We start from the raw sequence: 26,569 nt of genomic DNA on the forward strand, positions 1-26,569 counted from the left end.
GTACGAGGTTCCTGAATGGTTTGAGAACGACCACAGGGCATCGTGCAAGGAGCGCTCAGCCTCGTCAAGCAGCTGGTTGGTAGCGCCACGGAGAACAACCGTGCATGCTTCACCAGCAGCAACACCAGAAAACTTGATCAGTCTATCTTCTCCAATAATAATCTCCTCGATTAAATCACAGTGTCCAAGACGAACAAGATTGGGATGATCAAAAGTGGATGCTATTTCTCCACCTGTAGTCAAAGAGTTAATCCATTTAAACAATCATAATTAGCACATCAGTCTATTTTAGCAGCACATATCTGATGCAAAAACTAACCTGTAACAAGAGCAAGCCGTTCAATTCCATCAAAATCAGCGTGCTCAATAGCAGCGATTCCACTATCTGCAAACAGTTGTTCAGGCCAATTGTAAATAAGCTGTCTGTTGACAAAGCAGTTGATTCCGTGTGCCTTGATCTTGTCTACTTTGGTCTTCATTTTCTCCTATTGGTGCAAACAAATAAACATTCAACTGAGTCAGCAAAACCATTTGAATAAAATTGTTCTTGATATTCAGTTGATACATCATCAGTTCTACATACACGCTCGGCACGCTCGAGTTCAGCTAGCTTTCCTGTAGCGTCGACGCGAACACGAGCACCAAAGATCTTGATCTTGTCAGTATCCATAGGAGTGTTGGCAATAAGGATCTTGGCATTCTCAATACGCTTGGGCTGGTTAACACCAATCTTTTTGTCCAAAATGAACCCTAAACCATACAAATGAGAATGGGTTCCAAAATTGGAGCAAATCATCAGACAATCATTGTATACCTTCATCAAGGTAAGAATCGGTCAGCTTTCCACCGTGCTTCTTAATAATTTGAATGTGGTCAAGGTTGGTGCTTCCCTATCCAACACAAGTTGAGAGCATTAAAAATAAAATAAAATCAACACTCAATAGACAGTTATTGTAGACAAACTATACAAGAATTCAAAATACATACCTTTAGACGAAGAACTGCATCAACTGCAAGTTTAGCAAAATACTCTTTGTCTTGTGATAAAACCTTGGAACTAAGAGTGGTCTTGGCAATATTGATCAAATCCTCTCGGAAAAGCTGTGCGTCTTTGCTGTGATCAATAGCAGATGCCTCAAGAGCCTTGTGTGCAGTGGCTGATGCAATACGGTATCCATCGATGATAGTTTGAGGATGAATCTTTTGATTGACAAGCTTTTCACCTTCTCGCAAAAGTTCAGCAGCAAGAACACACACAGAAGTGGTTCCATCACCAACTTCGTCATCTTGAACCTTGGAAATGTCTAAATTTCAGGTAATTGCCAACAATAAAAGAAATTGATGATCAGATAGTGGTCAATAAGCAAGATAAATACTCGTGGGATATACGTACTAACAAGAACTTTAGCAGCAGCATTGTCAAGTGCAATTGATTTGAGAATAGTAGCACCATCGTTAGTAACCATGACATCTTTGTGGTTACTAACAGACTGAAGAATCTTGTCCTATGTAAACAGATAAAGCCAAGCATATTATGTCAGTAATCAGAAATTTACAGAGCAGTCAATTAATAGTGAAAATACTAACCATGCCCTTGGGTCCAAGAGTGCTCTTGACGAGATCACCTACAGCAATAGCACCAACAAATGCGGACTAGACATTACAGTTTATCATTTGATAATTTATTTCGTAAAGCAAGTGATCAGAATTGATTCAAATAAATGGTAAAATATAATCAAGACAATGTCAGTTTAATAAATGCCAAAAATCAGTCGAGACAGTCAAGAACACATTTGAATGATTGTGAACGTTTGAAAAAACAAAGTATTTAGCAGCAAAGTCAGTCCAACTTACAAGACGAGCATTTTCTGCCCTTTCTTCAGTAGCATTGTCTTGAAAGATCTGTACGGGAGCGAGACCAGACTAGCGCAGAGCCAGATTCAAAAGTCGAAAATAGTCAGCATGTAGCAGATTGTCCAAGCATGTTATTGATATTACAAACGGTAGCAACAAAAATGATATTAGATATACAGTGCATTGATATATATTTCATAGAAAGAACTCGAATGTATAAGAGAAGGTGACAGAAGGATATGAAATTGTAAGTGTCCGAGCCCAATATTGCCGACTTGTACAAAAACAGACGGCGGAGATGAAGTGGTTTACTGGCAAGCAGACCAAGACACTGCATGGATTCATACATATTTCTGTATTAAATAAACAGGAATCGGGTATACTACATTTGTAGATTGGCACTCATGAGCCTATTAAACTGGAAGCAAGCTGAAGAAGCTGAAGATCAATAGTCTGGTTCTGCAAGGCAGTTGAGTGGATCTTGTACTAATCCACTCTGCCATATATTGTCTCAATACAAGAATAGTAGAAACCACTCAACATAACAGTAGTTCAAATTCACCATTTTAAATCCTTGCACTTGTGAATAGTTGAAGGAAAAGTCGGAAATTAGTCTGCTTTAGTTGTTGAACGAATATTTCATTATCAAAACGATTTCACTTTACAAAATGAAATACTAAAAATAGTCTCGTATTTGGTGCCAATCTTATTGAATATTGTTTTAAAAACTCAGTTTTCTGATCTTGATGCTCACTCTTGTACAAAATACAAATGTTCATATCTGTCAATCCTACATTCTTGTCATCTTTTCAACCTCAAACTCTTCAAAACATTACGTGCTAGCATGGAAACAATTATTGAATTCCTGAGATATGTTGAACTAGATCGCAAACGTATCTGATATTAGAATAGAGTTTCAATAAAACAAATATTCCATTTCCAACAACAATGAATATGTAACGATCGTTTATTCCACGACAGTTATTACAAGATCAATACAGAAAAGTGTTTATTTTACGAGGTGTTCTTTATGTGTCAATGGAATCCGTTTAGTTGTAACATATTGTACTGAATTGGTTCGGATAGTTGTTAGCATTGTAATAGTTGTATTGGACGTGTGGATCGAATGCATAGTGGACCATGCAGTGTAGCTCAATGATCTGCAGTTCATTCCACAAACCATCTGTAATCAAACATGTAATCGAACATGTAATCAAACATGTGGTTGAATATACAAGTCATTTGATACGTTGTCTAGTCATCAAAATCATGTTTTGAAAATGTCAAGCTTGTTCATTGCTACAACTTGTATGGCCGATCAACAGTCATACAGATCTGGGTTATTGACGGCTTCGAGTACATCAAACACATCAATATATGCTATTGATTTGGTAAACCCTGAAGTGCATCGAGTTGATCAACATCATTGATTGCATCACCAGCAACGAAAAGCCAGATATTTCATCTTGACTATCAATCTGTATGGCGTTTCCGCATTTTGGAAAATGCCCATTCAAGTGCAGGCTGAACTGGGTTATTTGATACAGCAATGATCCCATCAAGTAAATACTGCTGATTATTTGCTTCAACATCATCCAGGTTATAGATATAATTGACCATCATGCCAAATGACTGCTTAGTGCCTTTATCTAACAATTACATTCCAATAATCGTAGAAAACAAAGTTAAGCACTGACCAAAACAATAACAGCTTGTCCAATCTCAACAACATACCTGAAGTGTCTGCTCTCCAGTTTAATTGATGAATAGCTGCTCCATTTCGAAGATGAAAGTTTCCAACTGGATCTAGCGCAAACGATCGCTTGCTTTCCAGAATTAAATATTGAGAGCACAACCGTTCAATGATGGGTTGATAGTGACGTGACAAGTCTGGATCATCAAGCCATCGAGTATCCTCAGATATCATCTAAAGCGATTCAAACAGTAATTTAGCATACAATACAAACCAAACTTGATCCAGGTATTTAAACTAGACAATGCACTTTAACATCCAAACTTCCTAGTCCTATACATGACATGCATTAAACTACTGCGTGCCATCACAAATACCATGCACTGTTCAACACATACCACGTTGAGATGATGTAATAGAATAAAATATGGCAACTGTGGGATCCTTGGTGTCGGGATGTGGATCTGTCAGTATATTTTGAATCCGAGTCGATACTTCATTGACAAGTGCTACCTTTTACTCAAGCAATGTGTTGTTGGCTATAGATTAGCCAAGGTGCTGCAAATGAGATTGCAAACTAAAATGATCGGGATACACACCTGCACAAATGTAAGTGGTTCCTGTGGAATACCACGATGGAAGAAGCAGTAGCAAAGACGACCAGGACCAAGTCGCTGTTTAAGACCATCCCACGACCCAATAGCATGCACAGCTTCATAGGAAATGATCTAAACCATTCAATTTAGCAAATAAGCTATTTCATCACATTAATGTAAAGCGTTGCAAAATATCCGCAAGAATCTACCTTTTCAAGTATGCTTGCCGGTGTGTGCCAAGTAATGCGTTCCAAATCAAGGAATCCCATGCCAAACCACTCCTGTAGTCGGTTTTTAAGAGAGTCGCCAAGTGCAGAGTATCGTAAGCAGGTATCAATGCTTCTCGTAGTCTTGCTGATGACCGTAAAACTGTACGATCTGTCATGCACTATAGTTTATATCTCAGCACCAAGTATCATTTTGAGCAATGTAAAATCAACATGTATGATTGCTCTTACTAGCGATTCTTCAAACTGCTGTACAGCAGATGCCGTTTCCTGCAAATCAATACAGAAATCCTTGGCCAGTATATGCAAAAATTTAGATCGTCCAGTCTGCAATACACAATTGGGTCAATCCAATATTCCTAAACGTTCATTTCAAAACCAGTTGTCATTGTAGATTTCAAGACGTACCAGATCTTGATTTTCATAAAACTCGCAGAGTTGACGAGTCAGTAACGATGGCCAGATATCTCCATCCTCTCGTTTTGCCTTGACAACCCCAGCTACTAGTTTTCGAACACCTTTTTCATTGTTTTGAACATTCATCAATTCATCATCATTCGTGCTGGAATGGGGTTCATCTCGATATCCGAGTGTATAATAGTCTAGAAACCAAATTGTGAAATCAACAAGAGCATATTAGATGTCAATGTAAAACAATCCAAATTGTAATGATCCAACTGGCAAGTTTTTGGAAATACAGTGAATCCAGCAAGTTGAATTCCAATAGCAAATCTGAAATCAGTGCATTCAGATATTACAAGTCATCAATAGTACTCACCAGGATAGTTTGAGTTCAACATTACATCGTCCCAATACTTTTCAACAGTAGAGCTGGGTGGAATTGGAACTTTTGTTGATAGTTTACGGACAAAAGTGATGGTGAGGAGGACAGACAAGCTCTCAAGAATCTTGAATGAATTGGGTTGCTCTGAATAGATTGGCAGGCTGGATATAAAGAGTTACGATGATGTATCCAGCTTCTATTGGCAATGATCGCAGCTACAGCACGAGTAGATTGTGTGGTGATGGACTGATATCCCTTGTGGCTAGTTCTTTGTAAACAGCCAATATCACATCTCATCTTGACAAGCAACTCCAAATGTTGATTATACATCAAGGTTAGAATATGCTTGGATCGTATCTATTCAAGACATTCCTCATGAACAAGCCATCAACCCATTTTCAACAACCATTGGATCGATCGACGCGAATTTCGCTCATAGTATGCCATCAAAAACACGATATTCGATGGAAATGCATTTAGTATGTTTGTCAGTATACTTGTTTTTAATCTAAAAATACTGAGAACACTTTTGCTGATGGCCATGTGTAACAGCCATACGATGAATGGCCAAACTCACTGATAACCACTGATTTGGAGTGTTTCCGAAATACAAACCGTTTCAATTGTCGCATACAATTGGTTCAAGAATTAAAAAATTGAATGTGTGTATCAAGATATTACCAACAGATTCATTCAACTCGATGGGATTTAGGATAGTACAGAATTGTATCTGGATAGTTTCATTTTCCGATTATTGATAAATAATTCATTGGTTTGGTATATTGTTCATGACATTTTGAATTGAATATGGAAAACTTACACTACCTTCAAATATGTTTACATATCTGGATAACTGCGATGAGTTGTTTAGCTGAATATACAGAGTTTATTAACGATTTTAATCACAAATATAGTGTTGAAATCTCATTAATATCATTTAGCTTGTGTCTACTATTCAATAAAAGCGTAATTTGTGCTTCAACACACAGGCAAATAGTAAAATAAACCAAATCAGGATTTAAATCTGAATACAGGTCAGCGCCTGTTCATTAAAAGTATCTATTTGACACTCGTCTATGAGTGTGATGGGGTAGGTTTTCGAAGAGCTGATTGTGGGTGTGCTGGCAGTTTAGGCGTACTGGGAACTGGAGTAGAAGTAGCCGATGCAGCAACAATCTTGGTATAGATGGCTTCCACTTTACGACTTGAAATCTCTTTTGGCCAAAAAAAGCTTGCAAACTTCCACAAATGCCGCGATAATTTGCTGCGTTCAGTTTGATGGGGCAAAGACATGGTATGCTTGCTGATATAATCGCCAATAGCTACCAAGTTTTTGCGAATAAGCGCAGCCTTTTCAGCACCGTTGAGAGTAGGTGGCATTTCACGAAGACCTTGAAGATAGCTCTTTAAAGGACGAAGAGTAGATTTGCAAACATTATCGTCCATCGAGTCATAGTCTGACATTTGCTGATCATCATTGATATTTGAAGTAGGTGTGGCAGCACCATTACTTGTAGTCTTGGTTTCCTTTTTAGAACCCTCTCGCTTGAGTACTATTGTATCTGCTAATCGGTGCCGTTTAAGTGAATGCCCTTGTATTTTATTGGGTTGTCGATCTGATTTGGACCCAGTGACCTCTGAAACTGGCTCAGGATCTGACGTATCTTTCAAGAAACGCTTGATACCGTATTTTGATGCACCAAAACTATCTTCGGTAGAGCTCCGTCCACGCTCTTGATCACGTCGTTTTTTTTGTCTTGCCATTTCGTTCTCATGCAAAAGTTTTAAAAGATATTCGGCACGTCGAATGAGATGAAGACCCTTTGGCAGTTTTTTAGCGTCGCTGTTGTCGAGAAAAAATTTGCTGGCAAACGGAAGTTCTGGATCTGCCTGCATTGCAGACCATGCTCCAAATCCATGTTTATAAACACCAACAAGCAGCATGGCATCGTCCTTGACACCCCATGACGTAGCCCAGTTGGAAGTAGACTTTGGAGTCCATGTGATACGAAATTGATTCAAAACCTGCTTTTCAAGTCGCTTTGACAAGCACGTCATATCACTTACGCGCTGAATCAGCTGCCCCGCATTGATCCCTGTTACGCCATTATATGTAGCTGCAATCACTTTGTGTTTAGCTGAATAGTTGTGCTTGGTACCAGAAAGAGCCGATGCAGTTTCCTGAGCAACGCTGGCAAGATTGGCGTCTGCAGTGGAAAGTGATGTAGTAGACATTTCATTAGTCGTATCCTGCTGATTACATGTGTTGGCAGACAGAGTATTGGCTGTTGGTGTTTCGTTTGCAACCTCTGAATTAGCCTCGCTTTTATGCTTTGTAGAAATAGTAAAATCTTTATCCGTTTTAATAGGTGTACCAGTAGTAGAAGTACCAGCGTCGACATTATGAAGTGCATCTAAACAATTTTTAATGATACCACCTACAGCTTCAATCACCACATCTTTGTTTTTGTGTGACACATCGGCCTCCTGAGTAATTAGATCAAGGCGTCGTTCAATATCTCCAAATTTTAATAATCCACGAATAAGACCGCGAATGTCCTTGTCTGAAAGTTCATTTACAGGGGTATCGCTACTGCTAGCCTTTTTGGGTGCATGCTCTCCGGCTCCATTAGCTTTCCGTTTCCGTTTCCGACCAGCAGATTCATATGGATCATCACATGTATATAGTACAGGAACAGCTGTGCGTCGACGCATACCTTCCAATAAATAAATTTCTGGAATCTCATCCACCGATGCAGCTGGCTGCTGTTTACGCTGATCTTCTGGAATGATATCCTCCCAGCTAAGTTGGCTAACCGCAACATCAGCAACATTGAACTGCTCCAAAAACTCTGCAGATCCCAACGCAGTGCCCGACTGTTCTATGCCTTCATGGAATTCTGCTCGAGACAAAACATCATCAAGGTTTAGTTGCTCCAACTTCTCGTTTGAAGCACTGTTGGCGGTACCATCTTGCTTGAATAGGTTTTGTGCGCCAAATTTAAGAATCATTTGCAGCTCTTCATTTGAGATGTTTCCGCTATTGGCACTGCCCGCCGATTTGCTTTTTCCAGAACTCATGATCCCTTCTCCCGATGTATCCATGGTTTTAATGATGGAGTATTCAAGCACCATTTTCCTTTTGGCACGCTCAATAATATCTTCTTCAATGGTATCTTTGGATAGAAATCGATATACGTTGACAGTGTTTTTTTGACCAATTCGATGAGCACGAGCAATGGCTTGCAAGTCATTCTGCGGGTTCCAGTCCGAGTCAAATAAAATAACGGTATCTGCGGTAGCAAGATTCAACCCAAGACCGCCAGCACGAGTCGAAAGCAAAAAAGCAAAATCGGTAGATCCAGCAGCATTAAAATGCTCCATACTGCGCTTGCGAACTTCAGACTGTGTGGTGCCATCAAGTCTCTGGAAAGTGTAACCACGATAGGACAAATAGTCTGACAAGATGTTGAGCATGCGCACCATTTGGGAAAATATCAATACTCGATGCTGTCCCTCGTGAAGACTAGCCAGCAACTTGTCAAGAAGTACCATTTTCCCCGAGTTCATGATGATGCCTTTGAGCTGATCCTCTCGACTCATGTTAGGAGGTTCGGCACCGTCAAAAAGGTATGGATGATTGCTAGCCTTTTTGAGCTCCATAGCAATATTTTGAAGACTGACCTGTTTTCCGCCAGCCGTCCCTCTATTAAGTGTTTCAAAGTTTTTTGTAAATACTGCCTTGTAATATTCAAGCTGAAGTGGAGAAAGCTCAACACGCAAGATACGTTCAGACTTGGACGGCAAAGACTTTTCCACATCCTTTTTAAGACGGCGAAGCATCAGGTCTTTAAGCTTGATTTGAAGTTCTCGGATCTTTTCCTGCTGTTCTTCATCACCTACAGTGATTTCAAAATCTTGAAATTCTTGAAGCTGGTCAGGCATGAGAAACTGGATAAGAGCCAGCAGCTCTTTGACAGTGTTTTGCAAAGGTGTACCAGTAATAAGAAGTCGATTGGCAGTTGAAAAATCTTTAAGTGCCTCGTGAAGTTGCGATTCCGAATTTTTGAGACGGTGAGCTTCGTCAACAGCCAAAAATGCCCATTTGATTTTACCCAAATGTTCCTTGTCTTTTAAAATAAGCTCAAAGGTAGTCAACAGTACATTGAAGCGGATGCGAGGTTCCTTGGTTTTGGATGGGATGAAAAATTCATAGTTGCGAATAGTTTGACGAGAGGCGGTATCTCCATGATAGCAAATTACATTTATGTCAGGTGCCCATTGTTTAAATTCTTTTTGCCAGGCACCAATAGTAGATAGCGGCACGACAACAAGAAAAGGACCATATACATGTTGGGAGTGGAAGAGATAGGATAAAAATGATATTGACTGGATGGTTTTACCAAGACCCATTTCGTCAGCAAGGATGCCGTTTCGGTTACGATGCCACAAGTGAGCCATCCAATTGACACCCAGAAGCTGATAGTCGCGAAGTTCTCCACCAACAAGATAGCTGGGCTGCTTTTGAAAAGGTTTGTAGTCGGTTCGAACACGCTGAAAAGTATCGTTTTTATGTGGAACAGTTGAACTGGAATTTCGTTCCAAAAAAGAGTCAATTTCAGGCTGATCTTCAGGCAATAGCGAGTCTGCTGGTTCCCACGTACATTCTGCATACGATAACCTTCCCCATTTGCACAAGTATTCAGATCCGCTTAATCCAGCTCCCGAGTCAGATTCTCGTATGGCAATTACACGTTCAATAACTTTATAATCTTGAAGCAAGCCACGCTCCAATTCAAGCACAATATCCATTTGCTCAATTTCGTCAGGGCTAGCACCTGGATGATTGCGAAATGCATCTTCATCTTCAGCCTTTCGACGAGCATTCTCTACTTTTCGAAAACCTTTATAGTTTCGCAATTCAGAATACAAGTGCCAGGAGTTGTGGCGATGTGAAAGACCACGCCATTTCACAAGAAATTGTTCTTCTTTAACGCCAGGAGTGTCTATTCGAGTTCATTCAAAGTAGACAAACGGTTAGATATAATCAAGTATTAATACTCAATTAGCCGAGTGCAAAACGTATATCAAAGCAGCAGATTATGATTTATATAAAATATACCTTTTTCTGGTTCTCTAGTTCTGTGATCGACAACGGCCTCGATGATATAACCATCGTCTGTAAACAAATGTTACGATATTGAATACAACGTTTCATGTTGCAGTGTTAGCGAAATGAATGCATTGTAGTGCCAAACTATTTCGAATCTATGCTAATACACTTACCTCCAGCAGCAGCTTCAACAATTTGAAAATCTTGCTTCTTGCGCTTTTTCTTCTTGATTTCGTCTTCAGATGAGGATAAAAACCCAAGGTTTTGACTTTCCATGCGATAGTTCTTGACTTCTCGATTGCGGACCGAAAATCGCAAAGTATCGGTGTCAACTGGTATCAATTCATCATAAGCAGTCTTGCGACTTCTTGACTTGGAGTGTTTTTTGTGGCCACGAGATGATTTCTTACGGGTTTCAAACTCTGAAGATGAAGATGACTCTTCAGTCGATTCGTCAGATTCAACTGGAGTATATAAAATTGTTGTAGTTAAAATCTGGTACAAAAACCATTCTCTCGACAAACTCTAATACAGGTTTGTAAAAAACTAGCCAGCTATGCTTACTTTTGAGAATTGATTTTTGTTTAGCTCTTATTTCACCATGTTTTGGCCTGTGTCTTTTTTTCCGTCCAACTCCAAACGAGTCACTACTGGCTGAATCATCGCTGTTTTCATGAGACTGAAAATCATCATCGACAATCTTGATATGTACAAGGAATATTGGAAATTAAAAAATATTGGATTAGATTGCTGTAGCAAAATATATGAAAAAGGTCCAAATACTTCAACTCAATGACCCTCATGAGATTTGCTAGACATCTACTGCTGACAAATACATCCATCATTGCCACACCTTTGCATGTCGCGGCCGAGCTGAACGACGAAGTCCGTATAGTTCTGGGTTGATGGTGGAAAAGTCGAGGTCAAATTTGTTGACGAGTTTATTATGCTGTCTTTGAATAGCCTCCTCTGTGGATTGGGAATCATGATCGGATTGATGATCAATAAGCGACGAGTGATTGGAATCATGGCCTGGACTAAACACACAATCTCTAGCATCATCTGATGAAAGTGTATTTTTATGAGGTTCACCAGAAAAATCAGAGTCGAATATATCGTCGAAATCATCATCATCGACTATAACGATCCGGTTTGCAGTTTCTGCTATAGAATATTAGATGAAAAGTTAGTCAATGATAGTCAAACCAACATGATATCTAATCGAGATGGCAAAGAATTGAAGAAGTCTATCTGAGTCGAACGAGCACCTCAACACAAATTGGGCTAAAGTATATAGAAAGGGCCGATAATAAAACAAGAGTCTAGCCACCATGGCTGACCACAAGTGGACATGACATTTGGACATGGTTTTTTCAAGGTCCAACACACAAGATTAGTGCATTCTGGAGAAAAAAAAGAATATCACAAGGCTCAATCCTCTGCAGATAGAGCGATGCCTCTGTAGAGTATTTGCAACGCAAGAGGTTATCGCTATGCAAGACTACAGGTTGCAATGAGAAAAAGACTGCAAGTCTTGCATCTGCACAGCTCGGAAGTCAATACTCATTAGCAGCCAGCAGACAACATGCTCAATCCACCCAATCGCAACTCTTGTTGAGATCGATTGGATGATGCAGAGAGTGTCAAGGGTTAGGCTTGTCACTGCAGGTCAATTCACCTTGTGCAGCAGCTGCAGAAGAGGTCAGACTGGCAGTGTCTGGCAAGTGGGTTTGCACTGCATCCATGGTCTGATCACGATGTCCTGAATGGGGAAACCTGTTGCTGATAGCCTCGGTTGCTGAGTGCAGGTCGATGGTAGGGATTATAGAATAGCCTGTAAGTATATATCTGAAATCACTACTACTTTAATAGAAAGTCAGTGTTGACTACAGATGGAATTCTTTTATCAAGTTGGTCGTGAATCAAGTAGAAGACTTTTGATTCCAAGTTTTATTCAATTGCAGTCATATCGAGCCTTGCATGGTGTTGCTGATAATCAGTTACTTCTTACTTACAGTGTTGAGTTTGCTCTGTTTATCTACTGCAGTGTTTAATCTGCACTCTGGCGTGTAATGTATCGAAACAATCACTTTCATGTCACCAACATTAATAATTGAATATCAATCGTTTTAGACTAAATTGATACTAGTTATATTACAGTTTCATATTCCATCTTTCTTACAGTTTCATTTAAATCATTCAAATTCAATGAATTCCACTCAATTATTAATCATTTACTTTCAAGGCATAAATACAGACAATCTACGACTCAAAAAGGCTTTTTGTAATCGATTCAATTGACAGTTTCCTGAGGATCGCCCGACGCGTCGCTTTGCGAGTGGTCGAAATCTTGATTCATCCAAAGAAACATTCAACAATTGCTGTTGGGTTTGCTTGCCCATCAACTCTGCGATACATACAATTGCAGACTTTTAGTTTCAAGTAAGTTTTATATAGAGTTTTTTTACTCATGATCATGAATGCATTCACATCAGGTAGTTGCTACATACTTATGAATGCATGTCTTGTGCTATTTGTCATGTAGAGCATGGGCAACCCAGTACACGTTGTTGTTGAATATGACCCACTCAAGTCACGGTTGACAGGAGCGTCCATTGCTGTACAGCCATCAGGATATCGACCGCTTGCATCTGCATTGGTGGATACATTGGACTGGCCATTGAGAGCTAGTCGTACATCTGGAAATGCAATGTCATCGATCCCAGTCCCAGAACCTTCCTCATCCATAGATGCCTCGTTTTCAGACTCTATGTTGCATCTCTCAAACAGTAGAGCATTTCGTACCATTACTCTGGGTAGTTTAATAGCAAGGTCTGAAGTTAATCCCAATTCGCTTGTATCAGACAGTTATACTTATACTGGATTTGGAAGCTATGCTGGCCAAAGAAGCAGCTTTTTTCATATGCGACAACCTGCATTTCCTGATGAGATGTCAGAGAATCTATCCCAGTCATCTAGTCCTGGAATTGGATATCGCCAACAAAGCATTGCATCAGACATACCTCAATCATCCTTGACTGCCAGAAACAGAACCGCATCTGGCTTTTCAAGCCTCTCATCTTCTCCCGTACTCGAAAGGTGTCCTATGTGGGAACATCCTCGCAGAATGCTATTGGAAATTCAACAACGTGAATTGCATATAAACCAGCAACATCCACTTCGACGAGCTAATGCAGTTCGTCGCTCCACGTCTGAAGAGTCTGATACGGCAAATGGACAGCCCGTTTTGGAATTTTTAGAATACCCTGAAGAGTATCCTGACGAAGGAGCTGAAAATCGCAGCTTTGGATCCGGATCCGGATCCGGTGCCAGAACCACTCGAATTCGTTCCAATGTAACGGTAGACGATCTGGAACAGCTCATCATTCGCCAACTACGACCACGTACATTCAACCTATTGCTCGGAAGTTCAGCTACCGTATCCCGTCGTAATCGTGCATCAGCATCCCCTAATCTTAGTTTGCAAGAGCAATCTAATTCTATAAATGAATCGGAAAGTGGCCAGTCGTTGTCCATTGAAGGAGTGATGGAGCGATTGAGACGACAACTTCGAAACTCGTCTACACAACAGCTTCAAAACAGCGACGATCGAGTTCATCGGAGGCGAGTCGGAACCACCGTTGTCACTGATCGATCCTCTGCTTTGGCTTCAAACCAACAGGGTAATAGTGGTCGAGAATTGAGAAATAACGTGTATTCCAGAGGCTCCATGCGAGAACAGCGTTTGAGCAATTCGCCTCCTGCATCTAGAACTTCCCTCACATCATCGCTTACAAATACAGGCGTTTCTACTGCTGCCAACAATACTATAGATGCTGCTTCACTTTTTTCGTCATTTTTGCCAACTGATATGGAAAGACAGTCCACAGGCACTCAAAACTCCAATCTGGGAACTGACTCGGCACTTTCGCAAAGGTATCGATCCCATCCATCTGGAACACTTGCATCGCGACGGCTCTTTATTGCTTCCACTCTTCCAAATTTTTCATCTTTATTCAGTAATACACTCTTATCTGCACAAGCCACATCACCCACTGTAGATTCTTCTGACACACAATCTGGTGGTTTGGCAGCTAACCAAAGGAATACATCAGCAAATTCATTATCCATTTTCCCAGAAAGTACCCGACGATGGAGTGTAATTGAACGAGCACAAAACTTGATTACCTCTACAAACGCTCTGCTTGCTGCAACACCAGTCAGTTCACTGGGTTCCCGATCCAATCCTTCCACATTAGACTCTGATTCTTCTGACCAGACCAGTACATCATTTCGGGAATCTAATCGGTCAAGATTGCAAGTGCCTGGTATACAAAGCGGATCACCTGCTTTGACAAATACTATTTTATCTGGAGTAAGCCAGGTAGATTTATTTGGTGGTCTTGGAAACCAGGCACAAATTAATCTTAACCTTGACGAACACTGTCCTGTCGATTACGAAGCCCCAACTTCAGAAGACTAATAAACTAGGATTGTTTTGGTTTATGGAGTTTGAATCAAGTGTTAGAGGGACTGCAATATGGAATGAGCTCAATCGTTTGAAATATCTAATTTTCAGCCATATTCATGTAGAATGAAACACTGTTTTGCAATGATGTTATATGATGTACGCCATCAAATTATAGTTTTAAACTGGGGTGATCCTCTTGACAGTTATGCATTGTACAATCGCCAGATTCATGCATTACAATCCATATATTGAGCTTGTTTTAATGTTGCCAACAAAATTTATATTCGCGCTCTAGTTTAACATAGCAATGCAACTATTGTTTCCATGTTAATCATCCAATATTAAATGTTTGAAGCAAATGAGAATTGAAGATATAGCTGTGTTACGTACACATCTCTGCCATTTAAAATCCACTATTTAGTTGTAGATTAGCATGACATGTGTCGATACATTTGCCATTAAACAGTCGATCGATATCAATTTTCAATAGCAGCATATTTTTATATATCGAGTCAAACAGTTTTTGTATTTCGTTTATGCTTCCAACAGTCGACTTTTATGTAATCTTGCTAAATCAAAGTTGAACAAATCGTCCAAGTAGTTCAAAGCAGTCGTTTCATTTCTTACCAGCTCAACAAATTCAAAGATTATGCTACGAAATCCACAGAAACCTACTGGTGATGATATCTGGAAGTCCAAAATGGAAAAAGTGGTATGGCTCACTGTTTTTGAAACTACCACTTCATCTGCTGTTGAAAGACTGCTAGGCCTTGTTTAACCATCCATGGTGTGAATGTCGGACCTTGTATGATGTAATTCCTCGATATTTTCATTATATTGTGTCATCACCTTGTAGTACTCTGGTTGTACTTGATACATTCATTAAGATGGCCAACAGACATCCCGATTGTGAAGATACTGATAACAAGCCTGGTTGCTTTTGTATCCTTCTACGTTGCTAGAATGCTGAGCTGTTCACTTTGACCTATGGCTCGCTAGTTGCTCAGCTCATCAAGGATTTCGAAGACTATTCGCAGGTCAATGTGCAGCTTGATAAAATGTAAGTGGGTCATGCATACATCTTGTTTATAAATTAGCTTGATGGTTTCCAAACAGGTTACATTTGATTCATTTCAAACTCGGCCGAATGGCTGTGATGGGATTCAGATCTTTACTCACATAGTAATGGACTGATTGTTTGGATTTAGGGGATATAATATTGGCATGCGACTTATTGACGACTACCTTGCCAAAACTGCTTCAGGCAGATGCACGGATCTGCGTGACACTGCTGAAGCTATATCCAAGGTTGGTTTTGAATTATTACAAACAAGCAACTGTCCATAGTTTTGTATGGTTTACATATTAACCAAATCTCAAACCATTTTTCTTAGATGGGATTCAAGATCTTTCTTGGTATTTCACCAACTGTAACCAATTGGTCATTTGACGCAAAAGAGTTTAGTCTTATTTTGGATGAAAATCCATTATCAGAGTTTGTGGAGCTGCCTGAATCTGCACTTTCTGAGCTTTGGTTTTCAAACATTTTGTGTGGAGTGCTTCGTGGAGCTCTTGAAATGGTTCAAATGCAGGTGGAGGTTTGGTTTGTTAGTGATGTACTTCGAGGCGATGATACCACTGAGATGCGTGTTAAATTGGTCAAATATCTTGAAGAAGAAGTTCCTGCTGGAGAAGATTGATTGTCAAATCTGATCAAAGAGTAGTACTATTTACCATTGATTAAAGTTAATTAAATACCAAGTTTGCATTTTTAGTGAGTGTATCCATTTTCTGTGATTACACCATATTCGATATTCGATAAATTTGGCAGCATCTATCTGATTCATGCATGCAATGCACTTTTATTCGATCAAACTGCTCTGCTTTATTGGTAAAACCCATTGAAAATAGTATTTTCACAACCAAGATCTGTTTTGAAATTCAAACCTGATAATCGATGCAGTATATTTCCCATCGCTAATACAAACAGTATAACGCATAACTGACTATTCAAAGTATGCATAAATGGGTTGATCCATGACTTGGAGTTTAATAAACAGTCACATTTTTGATTTATTTGATCAAACCGCCTGCAACCGATTGAACTTTGCAAACGCCACGATCCGATTTGAGTACACATACTTTTTTGGATTCGTCAGGAGTAGTATAAACCGCTTGGAACTCGGTGTCAGTTAAAAAGTTTGGCTGGATGCTCTCCCACACCTTTCTTTTGGGATTCAGCTGTTTTTCAGGAGTACCTGATTGAATCAAACCCCATATTGGTATAGTAAAATCAGATTAATCAACTCATGCTTGATTAAAAAACTCGACAAAATTTACCTTTATGTCCATCGAAAAAGCAAACGTCGCCATTTTGAGAACCTGCAGGAGGTTCAAGTAGCTCCACAGTAGCTCCATCAGAAGAAGTAGTGGCAAGAACCATGGCCTGGGATTCAATGCCACGCATTTTCGCTGGTTTCAAGTTACATAAAACAACAACCTTTCGGTTCTCTAAAGCGCTCTCGGACATGTATTTTACAAGTCCAGACACAACTACACGAGCAGTTGCTTCTCCAAGATCGATTTCTTCTACATATAGAGTTTCGGCATCTGGGTGTCTTTTCACAGACACAATTGTGCCTATACGAATATCTAGCTTAGATAGATCGGGAAGAGCAGCTGTATTCATATTTCACATCGATTAGTATTGATCCAATGTACAGACGTGGAAATCCAGCACTATGCATTTAATTTATATTCTAAATCAGATAAGCTTACAATTGGTTGAAACAGGAGTGGCAGCTGATGTCTTGTCAGCCTTTGAGGCTTTTTTTGCAGCCTTGATTGCAGTTTTTTCACTGGTCGTAGCATGCTCAGCTGATGATTGATCTTTACTCTTGGATTTTGATCCTTTTTCAGCCGACTCTGTAGATTCAGTAGCGGCTTTTACAGTAGATTTTCCAGAAGTTTCAGCAATTACCATAGGTTTAACAAGTGGAACATTCAAGTCAAATTCAACCAATTTCAAAGGCGATTCCAGTTTCCATGCCAGAACTAGATGTTGAATTAGATCGTAGTGACGAAATACATTTGGAATTTCAAATCGCTCAGAGATACGAAACTATTGTATTGAATAGTTGGGGTATAAATGTTAGTTCACTAGTACACAAGTGCATAGAAAATGATGATTTTAACACTTTTGAGTCCATTAGGTTTAATTTAAACAGGCAACAAACCTACCGGTGTATTGTAGAGGACTGAAAAAAGAGCTAAATCTGCCAGAGACAGAGTGGTGCCAACAGTAAAGATACGATTGGAAAAAAGAGTGTTCAGTTGCTATATTTAGGATGATCCAAATAAGTTGTGTATTCTAATCCCGATGATTTGGATATTATCCAGTTTGGCATTCTGCACACGTCAAATGCAACAAAATGTCCACTTACAGACAGGGCAGTTTTTCTGTCATGTTTTAAAGCCATACAGGTGGTTGTCATGAAAATGTTGGTCCAGTCTACGATTTCAATAGCTGCACAATCAGTCTTGCCAAGTAGGTTGGTGCAACCTGCCTGATGGAGTAAATACTTGGCAATGCTGACAGTGCCTTCAATTGTAGTACCATTTTCCATGCTCAATACAGCCGACGCAGCCTATAAACAGTTGGTTCAAACAGCATCAGTGAAATCACGATGGTTTGGTATGCAATAAGAATCAATAGATTGAATTCATGTTTAGTAGAGTTTCAGATCGGCAACACTTTAAAGGATGGTAAATCGGTGTAAATGACTGAATGAATGTGCAATACCTGCTGGGAAGTCATGGCAGTGTCAGCATAAAAAGGAGTGATTTTATTGATAGTGAGTGAAAGCTGCTTCTTCACATACTCAGAAACCACTTGAAGGAGAATGTCTGTTGTTAGATGATCGACATTCATTGTTTTGGATTTATGAATTCAAGATTGGGTTTGAATTTTGCAGTCGTCTTTGTGTAAAACACTAAAAAGGGCGTCAAAGTGTACGATGAGCACCAAGTTTACTGAAAAACATTTTAAACTCAAAGTTTACGATATTTCTTGTGGAGATTAGCGTGTATAACTGCAATCGATGGATTTGTTGATTGTACAATCTCAAAGAATTTTAGTTTAAAACTATAGTTTATGTGATGAACGTCATGTTTATTCAACATGTCATTTTTTAATAGAAAAGTACGAATATTTAACCATTGCTATTCCAAAGTAGATTCATGACTGCATGCTGAAACAAAACTACATTTTACATAAATACAACTTTAGATCTACAAATGCCAACATGTGCATTTAGGTCAATGCTTTCCACATACAAGCATAGCGGAATATGAGATAAAGTTTATCTTGAAAGCATGCAGTTAAATAAATCTATTTATTCGTTAAAGCTAACATTGCGGCCAAGTGGAGCCTAAATCATCAAAGTGTTGTCAAAAACAAAATATATCATGTCAGACTAAATCTATGGTATTATTGTAAATTCAATATAGTCAAAATCCAGTAGAATAAAACAAGGCAAGCTTTACTGTTTGTGGACGTGCACTATGCTGCTCAGGGAGCTGTCTTGAACCTAAAGATACTAAATGTTAGCACTTGGTTACTCATCAGCAGTGTACACATATAAACTTGATACCTTTTGTAGTGTTTGATTCAAAAGGTATTGATACTATACGAGTACTATTTATACTTTCCGGTGTAGTGGATGTTCTTACAAAGCCTACTTGTTTTCCGCTTCCAAGACGTTGATAAATTGGCGATTTCTCCAAAGGCGGAAGGTCTGCTTGAGCACGATCAATAACGGGCCTTTTTACCAACTTTGAGGGTTGGTTGGCTGAAGTAGCTCTTGATGCAGATACATGACGTAAAATTCCTGCTGATCGACGATCAGCGAAGCCATGGGAAATGGCGGTTCTTGGGCGTTCGGGAGATGCTACTCGACTATTCATAACACAAGTTGAAAGTTCAGATTCAAAATACGGAGTTGTGTATCCTGAAGTCACGCTCGAAATTGTCTTGCATTCGTCTGGTAGAGAAATTCCATTTAGAAACAACTTTCGACGCAAAGCTTTGTTTTCACGCATAAGCCATTGGAGGTTCCCAACCATTTGAAAATGAACATCTGCACTCATTACATCGTTTGATGATATGGGCTCAGCTGCCACAGCAGCATTGATGGATTTTTTGCTGGAAAATTCCCCACCCAAGAGATTTTTTTGAGTGGTTGTAAGTTGAGAAGTTATCATGTCAGACTGTCTTGAAACCACATTTTTACTGCGTAAACAAGTACTAATTCCAGATTTGCTTGATCGAAAAATGCCGTCCTTGACTAATAGAGGAGTTTTTTTCTCTCTGTTAAAATTATAACAATTTAAACAGTGCGTTAGTATAAAGCTTAAATATTGGTTTAGGGTTAGATTAAAAGACATCTATGAATAAACTGAAAAGATACCTATCACGTTTTTCCTGAATCAAGGACTCCAATAATGCAGTCTTGTTGGATAGTTCTTGCATTAAATTATCAATATTGATTCCCTCATATCGACGAAGTTGATCTTCCAACTCTGTAAGCTTCTGAGACTTGCTTTCTGCTCGAGCCTTGTCACCTTTGGCAGACTTTAAAGAAGTACGATCCGCCATTTGGGAAACTGAGCCAGTACCCGCCTTTAAAGATTGTGTCCCTCTAGGTTTGGTTTGCTAAATTTGATAAAAGGTAAATCAGAATCAAAACAAGTCAAATGCTAATCAAACTATATCCTGACACTACCTCTTCACGCAACTGTCGTTGTAGATTTTCATTTTGGGTTTCAATAGTTGATTTTCCTTTTTGCAGTTTTCCCAACTGTTTGCGAAGAGCTCTTTCTCGAGCCTCTGCATCACGATAGTTGTCCCATAGCTTTTCTTCTGCCTCTTTATTGGCAGTGGCTAATTTGAATTGCTATACACGTTCAAAAGAGTTTAAATAGTAATGATGTAGATATCAATTAAACATTTGTGAGTTTTAGAAACAAAAATGCAGATTGTATTAAATAAATATTTGATCCAAATACCTGTTTCTCAAAAGTGCATTTTAGTGCCTGCTCCTTCATGCCAAAAATGGATCGTAGTTTCAAAACCTAATCATATGGTAGAATTAAAAAACAATATGCATCAACATATTGTCATGCGCTAAAAAAGTCGAATAAATTACCGTCATTTTGAGTTCGTGGTTTTGCTCTCGAAAAGTAGCAAGTTGCTGTTCATGCTGAATCATTGAGTCAGCAGTAGCCCTTAAAGTTGGCGGCAAATCGTCATTTTGAGTAGTGATCATCAGTTGCTCCTTTTTGGCTTCGGCCATGATGTTCATGACATCGTTGAGACTTCCAATTTGGTATTCGTGAAATCTATGCCGTAAAACACCAATTTCCTTGACCAAATCCTCAACAAGACTATCATATTCGTGAATAATTCGATTGCGTATTTTTCGTTCATCAATTTTACGATTTTTTCGCAATTCGTTCAGCTCAACTGACATACTAGCAAGCTCAGCATAGGTATCAAGAGCTAATTCATGGCCAACTAATCGCGCTTCTCGTTTGAAATTCTACAGATCAAGACAAAATGTATGACATAAAAGTTTAGCATCTAAGCATAGACTATATAGTATATATCAATAGTACTATAGATTCAATAACATACATTCATAATATCCCGTTTTTCTTGCATTTGAAAAAGAATAATACGTTCGCAATTTCGAATAGTATCAAGCAGATGACCATAAAGTGCTCCAATAAACCCTTCTTGTTCCAAAGCACGATCGCTTTTCCACTGATTCAAATGAGTTGCTAGTCGGACAATCTATCATTAAAATAAATTAAAAATGCATTCTTTGAGTTTTTGTACATTCATTATACTTTAGTTTGATCAATATTACCGCTTGTCCAAGATCTTCCTTTTTGCAAGAAAATATTTTTTTATCATCAAAAAGCGTCGACAGCTGACTATCCTCTGTTTTGGACTGAGCCTTTCCCAACTTTCCAAGCGGTAGCGTAGGTTGTTTGTCTTTTAGCTCTTTAGCCTGAAAAATGATTCAATATTTTCAACAACTTTGTGAATATAAACTAAAAGCGAGTAAATTCCACCTTGCCAAATCAAACAGTATACTTACAAAATCCATACTAGCACGATGCAGATCGGTTAGAAATGTATTGAAAATGGATGATTTAGTATTATAATCTTCCTCTGAAATCTGGAATGCATAAGTGTCCGAATAAGTGGGGGATGTTATTTTGGTAATGCCGCTACTTCTAAAAAGTTTTCCTAATCGCTCATCGGTCAGCTTATCAAAATATACTTGTGCTTCTCTAGTTAGTTTTTGAGTAAAATCTCGAATAATTTCGTTTTGAAGAACTTGTAGTTGACATTTATCAAACGCATTACGAGCTGTTTGATTCAATTCCAGAATTGAATTTCCGCAAACAATTTCGTCTTGAATCAAAGACGCTATTGATTTACAGTTTAAATAGGATGCACATGTCAATATATATTGTAAAGCTAGCCCAAAAGTTTTGCAATTTGTAAAAACAACAGTCAAATACATACCAGTACTTGCATCTAAACACAATTGTAAAAATAAAAATTAAGTCTTGTGAATAAAATGTATAACATATCAAAAAACTTACTTCCTTTAGATCCAGTTTTGTGATACATTTTCACAGCTGGAACAATGATTCTCATTTTAAATTTTTGAAAGAAAGCAATTCGAGATGCTTCATCCTTTGAAAACAATAGCATGTAGATTAGACAATGAAATCACGCCAGGTTTGCAAATTTACACAAATAGCCAAATTTAGTTACTTGAATCAGGTTTCCATTTGTAATGATGTTAAAGTATTCGCGACGCAAGGCCAGTAGTTTGATGTTCGAGGTCAGAAAATCAGTCAGACTTTTATTCATGTTTTCATCTGACCCATTGTACTGAACAACTTGCAGATACTCTTCAATGTTTTCCTCAATTTCCTTGACATTGAAGTCACATATACGCTTTGCTTCTACAGTCAGCTCTCCAAACACATATAATGATGGAATGTATGTTCTGGTAACTACAAAAGCAGACTAGGATTCATTATACATTCCATAGTAAACGTAGCAAAAAATCAAGATTAGGTTGGAAATTGCATCAAAGCATCAGATATTCTATCCAAGATTTACCTTTGTGCTCTGAAGTGGCTTTTCATACTTTCCACGTTTTGGCTCACGCAAATGAGCAAACTTTTTAGTGATGCACTTGGAATAGTGAGCCATAAGTATGTTGCGATCCCAAGTCAGCTGTTGAAAAACAGAACTAGTAGTAAGTACAAATGCTATTCAAATAAAACCATATTTGCTTGTTCAAATCTGGTTTACATTGACACCATACCATTTTCATTTCAAGGGCATGTATGGAAAATGAAAGTATATATTTCAGTTTTAAATACCAAAATTGCCATCGCGAGCTTAAAAACGATTGCACTCGAATGCTGTCAGCCGGCTCGCCTTGATTCATCAAATCTCGTTTGATCAAATTCACTGTAGATACAACGTAATCTGCTTCTCGCATCAGTTTCACTACGTAAATCAAGTTGAAATCCATATGTATTAGCTATTATAAAAAATCAACTAGAGTTTCACTATTGCATACCTGAAGTTGAATATCGATTGTTGTCTTGTAGTAAGTGTGAAAACACCATAATAATAGAAAGTAACTCATAAACAAGAGAGTGAATTCTGGTTGATTTGAAAAACAATTGTTTGTTTCTGTAAATACGATGAGACAAATCTATGGGTCCTTTATATGGCTTATCAGGACCGCTCATTGCCTAAAAGCCCATGAGATACAAATTAAAAAACGTAGAGTCGAGTATATACTGCAGTTAGTGTTGGTTAATAAACCTGACCGTGTTCAAATACTTACCAAAATAATTTCTGTCAAATGTGGAAGATACCAAAGACGCGCTAGTCGCTCTGGTCCAAGTCCGCTATCGTTGGATACAACTTCCTGAACTTGAACAGATTGCTTGTATTTGTATTTTTCACTCTCAGCACCATTATCCTGCAGACCTGTGCAAGCGTACAGTAAATATTGTAAGCACACTGTTTTAAAAAGTACACAATACTTGATGCCAGCAGAATGCTTACTTGCAAAATAGTCGGAATGCTTGGTTATTGGAGATATCTGAAACAATAGTTTACCATATTGAGTTCGTATTCATCAAATATTAAAATAAACCAAAGGTCAAGTATTTACAGCAGACCATACAATTAAATTCAAACATTTATAGCAATTCTAATGATTTGACTCGTCAAAAATTATAAAAAGGATATTGTTTACAACTTTGCGAATCTCAGAAATGAGTTTAGCAAATTCAGTGCGTTCACATTCTTCAGCAACAACCTCGGCAAAATTGGCATAGTACCAATCAACCAATTTAACCTACGCAATCGAATGGTAAATATCAGATTTTAAAACTTGTAGATTTTAAACCGTCCACAAATATGTGGCATAAATAAATCACCTTGAACTTTGTTAGCGCCTGCTCTTTTTGATTATCAGTGATGTCTTGTGTTGAAAGCAGTTTATACCTAGACACCAGAATAAAGCGGAATGAATTTCATGCACAAATTACCAGCCAGTGTTGGTACAACAAAAACTCACTCTCGAGAGTATTCGGTCATGAGAATACGACGCAGCTGCTTTTTCTTGGTAAGATTTGAAGTGACAAGGGCTCTATAATCAGTATCAAAGCGCGATTGATCTTGTGTTGGTTTTGATATTGGCTCGGATGTGGGCCGTGTAGTTTGTGCAGCTTCAACCTGTTGCACAGATTTACCATCGAGTACTCCAGCGTGAATTTCTTCCAATAACATATCATGAAGTTCTGTAGCAGCCATAAACCAATTTTTATCCAATATTTGAATCTGATATCAAGCATTAAAAAGTATATAGTCAGTATGCGCACTACAAAATAAATGATTACTGAATTCAGGGTTTGCATCAATGATTTGAAAGCACAATCTTTTGTAAAAATCTCACTTTTATGCATTGCTTTAGACGATTTATACCACTTGGCTTCATGAGACTAGTTATCCCTTGAATAGTGGATAAATCAAACTGTATCATAGATTCATCAAGTTCTGACATGGAAAGAGGACCAAACCGTAATACATCTGCGCTCATACTCGAAACCATTGCATCCATTTCCAAATCATCAGCAAAGTCTCGCTTTCCCAAGTAATCATCCTCTGCATCCTCCAACTGGATATAAATTGTCGAACCAACAAGAAAGATTATCAAAATCGTATCAATCAAATGATTTAGCACTTTTAAAGATTTCCATCGTACCTCTTGTGGATCTTCTGCAGATTCAGTCATCAAGTTTCCTGTTTCAAATCGCAATGGTCTAAGACGACCAGTGTAGCCAGTTTTGACAACACCCATCTGGGAAAATTGTGCGTCATACGAGTTTTTCCAATTTTCTGTAGATAGTAAAAAATAGATTTAAATCTTGTTTGCTTTCAAAAATGCAATCTGGTATTTACAGAATTAAATTACCTGATTCTATCCATACTTTCCAGAGTCTGCTTCGAAGTATCAGTACTTTATACAGTCGATACATTATTTCACGTCCATTGGATTGAAAGCTCGCATCAGTGAAACAGGTCGATGCAGAAAGCTGAACACCAAGAGATTTGTATGTGCCTTCATTGGATTGATCATAAGGTACATAGTGCTCGCTTAGTAGCATATCTGGCAAATATGGGTTGTATATTAAACCATTAGAATCTAGGCCACTTGTAACCCGGGAATTTCTTGATGGGGGTTGAAATTTAAGACTAGACATTGCCTCCCAGTAATTCTTTCATATTATAAAAACGTTAGAATTTAATATGCATGATTGGACTCTTTTGTAGTTTTTAATCCACAAATCAGAGTAGGATTAAATGATTAGCTGACATACATTTAGCGTTTTTAGAATAACACAATCTATTATTCCTTTCGACTGACGCGTGCCAGGTGGTGATAATTTCTCAATAATGTTGCACATATCTGTTGACAAGGTTTGAACTATATTCCACATTGATATAATAATATCAAATGCCTGAAAGAATTCTGTAAGCCGAATGGTAATCTCAGGATGATGCATGACAACAGTTTGGGAATCATCATCTGTATATAGTACCAAAACACAAATCAGCATAATGGTTGAATAGATTTATCGTTATTCATGTCAAATATATATTACCTGGAGCTACTGGAAGTTCAACATTTAGAATTGAAGAAAACTGTCGCTGAGATATGTTTACGCTAGCTGGTGTACTCTTTTCAGCAGAAAACGACAACTCGTTTGAGTTGGAAAATTCGGTTGATTTTTTTTCACTGTTACAGTAAATGCATCAGATAATCAATAAAAAATTCACAAGTTTCAAATGAAATAAAAACGACTTTGCGGTACCTTGGTGCGAACCTGGCACAAAAATCTCTTTGACACGTAGTTGTATGGCGAATGCAACTAACGACGATTTGTGCATGCAGCTGTAAAGCCTTTGTTGCACATGCATATGATTTGCTATAGTATGTTGCCTAGTAATACATATATGATTAAGATTAGCTACAAAACAATATCTTGACAAGTATAAACTATTAGCACATAAACAAATATTACTTCGAAATCAATTTCAGGTTGAGTATGGATAGTGTTGGTAATTATTTGTGCAAGCTCTTTGATACTGGTGACATCTGTCGTATGTTCGTATGCCTCAAGATAACTATTGATCAACTGATTGACAGACAAAATCA

The 26,569-nt window shown here is 38.4% G+C and overlaps 7 protein-coding genes across 7 annotated transcripts in view; 2 read left to right on the forward strand and 5 right to left on the reverse strand.

Moving 5' to 3' along the window:
• Window positions 1–2,038, reverse strand: part of BATDEDRAFT_86256 (uncharacterized protein) — a gene marked incomplete at both ends in the record, with an annotated part of 2,574 nt that extends 536 nt beyond the window's left edge. Inside the window, 9 exons of the mRNA XM_006676996.1 lie at window positions 5–233; window positions 320–485; window positions 584–750; window positions 815–890; window positions 988–1,304; window positions 1,394–1,505; window positions 1,588–1,653; window positions 1,855–1,923; window positions 2,003–2,038. Of these exons, the coding sequence (XP_006677059.1) occupies window positions 5–233; window positions 320–485; window positions 584–750; window positions 815–890; window positions 988–1,304; window positions 1,394–1,505; window positions 1,588–1,653; window positions 1,855–1,923; window positions 2,003–2,038 (1,238 nt within the window). The remainder of the gene's footprint in view (window positions 1–4; window positions 234–319; window positions 486–583; window positions 751–814; window positions 891–987; window positions 1,305–1,393; window positions 1,506–1,587; window positions 1,654–1,854; window positions 1,924–2,002) is intronic.
• Window positions 2,039–3,327: 1,289 nt separating this feature from the next.
• Window positions 3,328–5,250, reverse strand: BATDEDRAFT_86257 (uncharacterized protein; the record flags this gene model as incomplete). Its single annotated transcript, XM_006676997.1, has 9 exons — window positions 5,149–5,250; window positions 4,779–4,972; window positions 4,602–4,697; window positions 4,353–4,531; window positions 4,147–4,275; window positions 3,946–4,060; window positions 3,858–3,880; window positions 3,589–3,781; window positions 3,328–3,503 (listed from the first exon to the last, which is right to left on the reverse strand). Coding segments are annotated over exons 3-9 (816 nt in total). The 5' UTR covers window positions 4,603–4,697; window positions 4,779–4,972; window positions 5,149–5,250.
• Window positions 5,251–6,228: 978 nt separating this feature from the next.
• BATDEDRAFT_9456 (uncharacterized protein) lies at window positions 6,229–10,161 on the reverse strand (the record flags this gene model as incomplete). The annotated part of the gene is made up of 3 exons (XM_006676450.1): window positions 6,229–6,791; window positions 6,885–7,292; window positions 7,416–10,161. Coding segments are annotated over 3 exons (3,717 nt in total), but the record flags the coding sequence as incomplete, so codon positions are not given.
• Window positions 10,162–12,815: 2,654 nt separating this feature from the next.
• Window positions 12,816–14,750, forward strand: BATDEDRAFT_86643 (uncharacterized protein; the record flags this gene model as incomplete). The annotated part of the gene is made up of 1 exon (XM_006676866.1): window positions 12,816–14,750. The coding sequence occupies one exon, from the start codon at window positions 12,816–12,818 to the stop codon at window positions 14,748–14,750; it is 1,935 nt and encodes a 644-aa protein (XP_006676929.1).
• A 637-nt stretch (window positions 14,751–15,387) lies between these two features.
• On the forward strand, window positions 15,388–16,438 carry BATDEDRAFT_29510 (TRAPP complex core subunit BET3; the record flags this gene model as incomplete). The annotated part of the gene is made up of 4 exons (XM_006676672.1): window positions 15,388–15,450; window positions 15,701–15,798; window positions 15,947–16,046; window positions 16,133–16,438. 4 exons carry the CDS (start codon window positions 15,388–15,390, stop codon window positions 16,436–16,438), a joined length of 567 nt encoding a protein of 188 aa, XP_006676735.1.
• Window positions 16,439–16,811: 373 nt separating this feature from the next.
• Window positions 16,812–17,427, reverse strand: BATDEDRAFT_9609 (uncharacterized protein; the record flags this gene model as incomplete). Its single annotated transcript, XM_006676469.1, has 2 exons — window positions 16,812–16,996; window positions 17,079–17,427. 2 exons carry the CDS (start codon window positions 17,425–17,427, stop codon window positions 16,812–16,814), a joined length of 534 nt encoding a protein of 177 aa, XP_006676532.1.
• A 1,705-nt stretch (window positions 17,428–19,132) lies between these two features.
• Window positions 19,133–23,218, reverse strand: BATDEDRAFT_34441 (uncharacterized protein; the record flags this gene model as incomplete). Its single annotated transcript, XM_006676740.1, has 15 exons — window positions 23,153–23,218; window positions 22,945–23,061; window positions 22,591–22,848; window positions 22,416–22,509; window positions 22,336–22,347; window positions 21,902–22,236; window positions 21,668–21,811; window positions 21,433–21,591; window positions 20,945–21,337; window positions 20,805–20,870; window positions 20,522–20,692; window positions 20,207–20,451; window positions 19,445–20,106; window positions 19,284–19,327; window positions 19,133–19,168 (listed from the first exon to the last, which is right to left on the reverse strand). Exons 1-15 carry the CDS (start codon window positions 23,159–23,161, stop codon window positions 19,133–19,135), a joined length of 2,745 nt encoding a protein of 914 aa, XP_006676803.1. The 5' UTR covers window positions 23,162–23,218.
• Between the last annotated feature and the right edge of the window lie 3,351 nt (window positions 23,219–26,569).

Source organism: Batrachochytrium dendrobatidis (genome assembly GCF_000203795.2).
Source record: "Batrachochytrium dendrobatidis JAM81 unplaced genomic scaffold BATDEscaffold_2, whole genome shotgun sequence".
In the NCBI taxonomy this organism is placed as follows: Eukaryota; Fungi; Chytridiomycota; class Chytridiomycetes; order Rhizophydiales; genus Batrachochytrium; species Batrachochytrium dendrobatidis.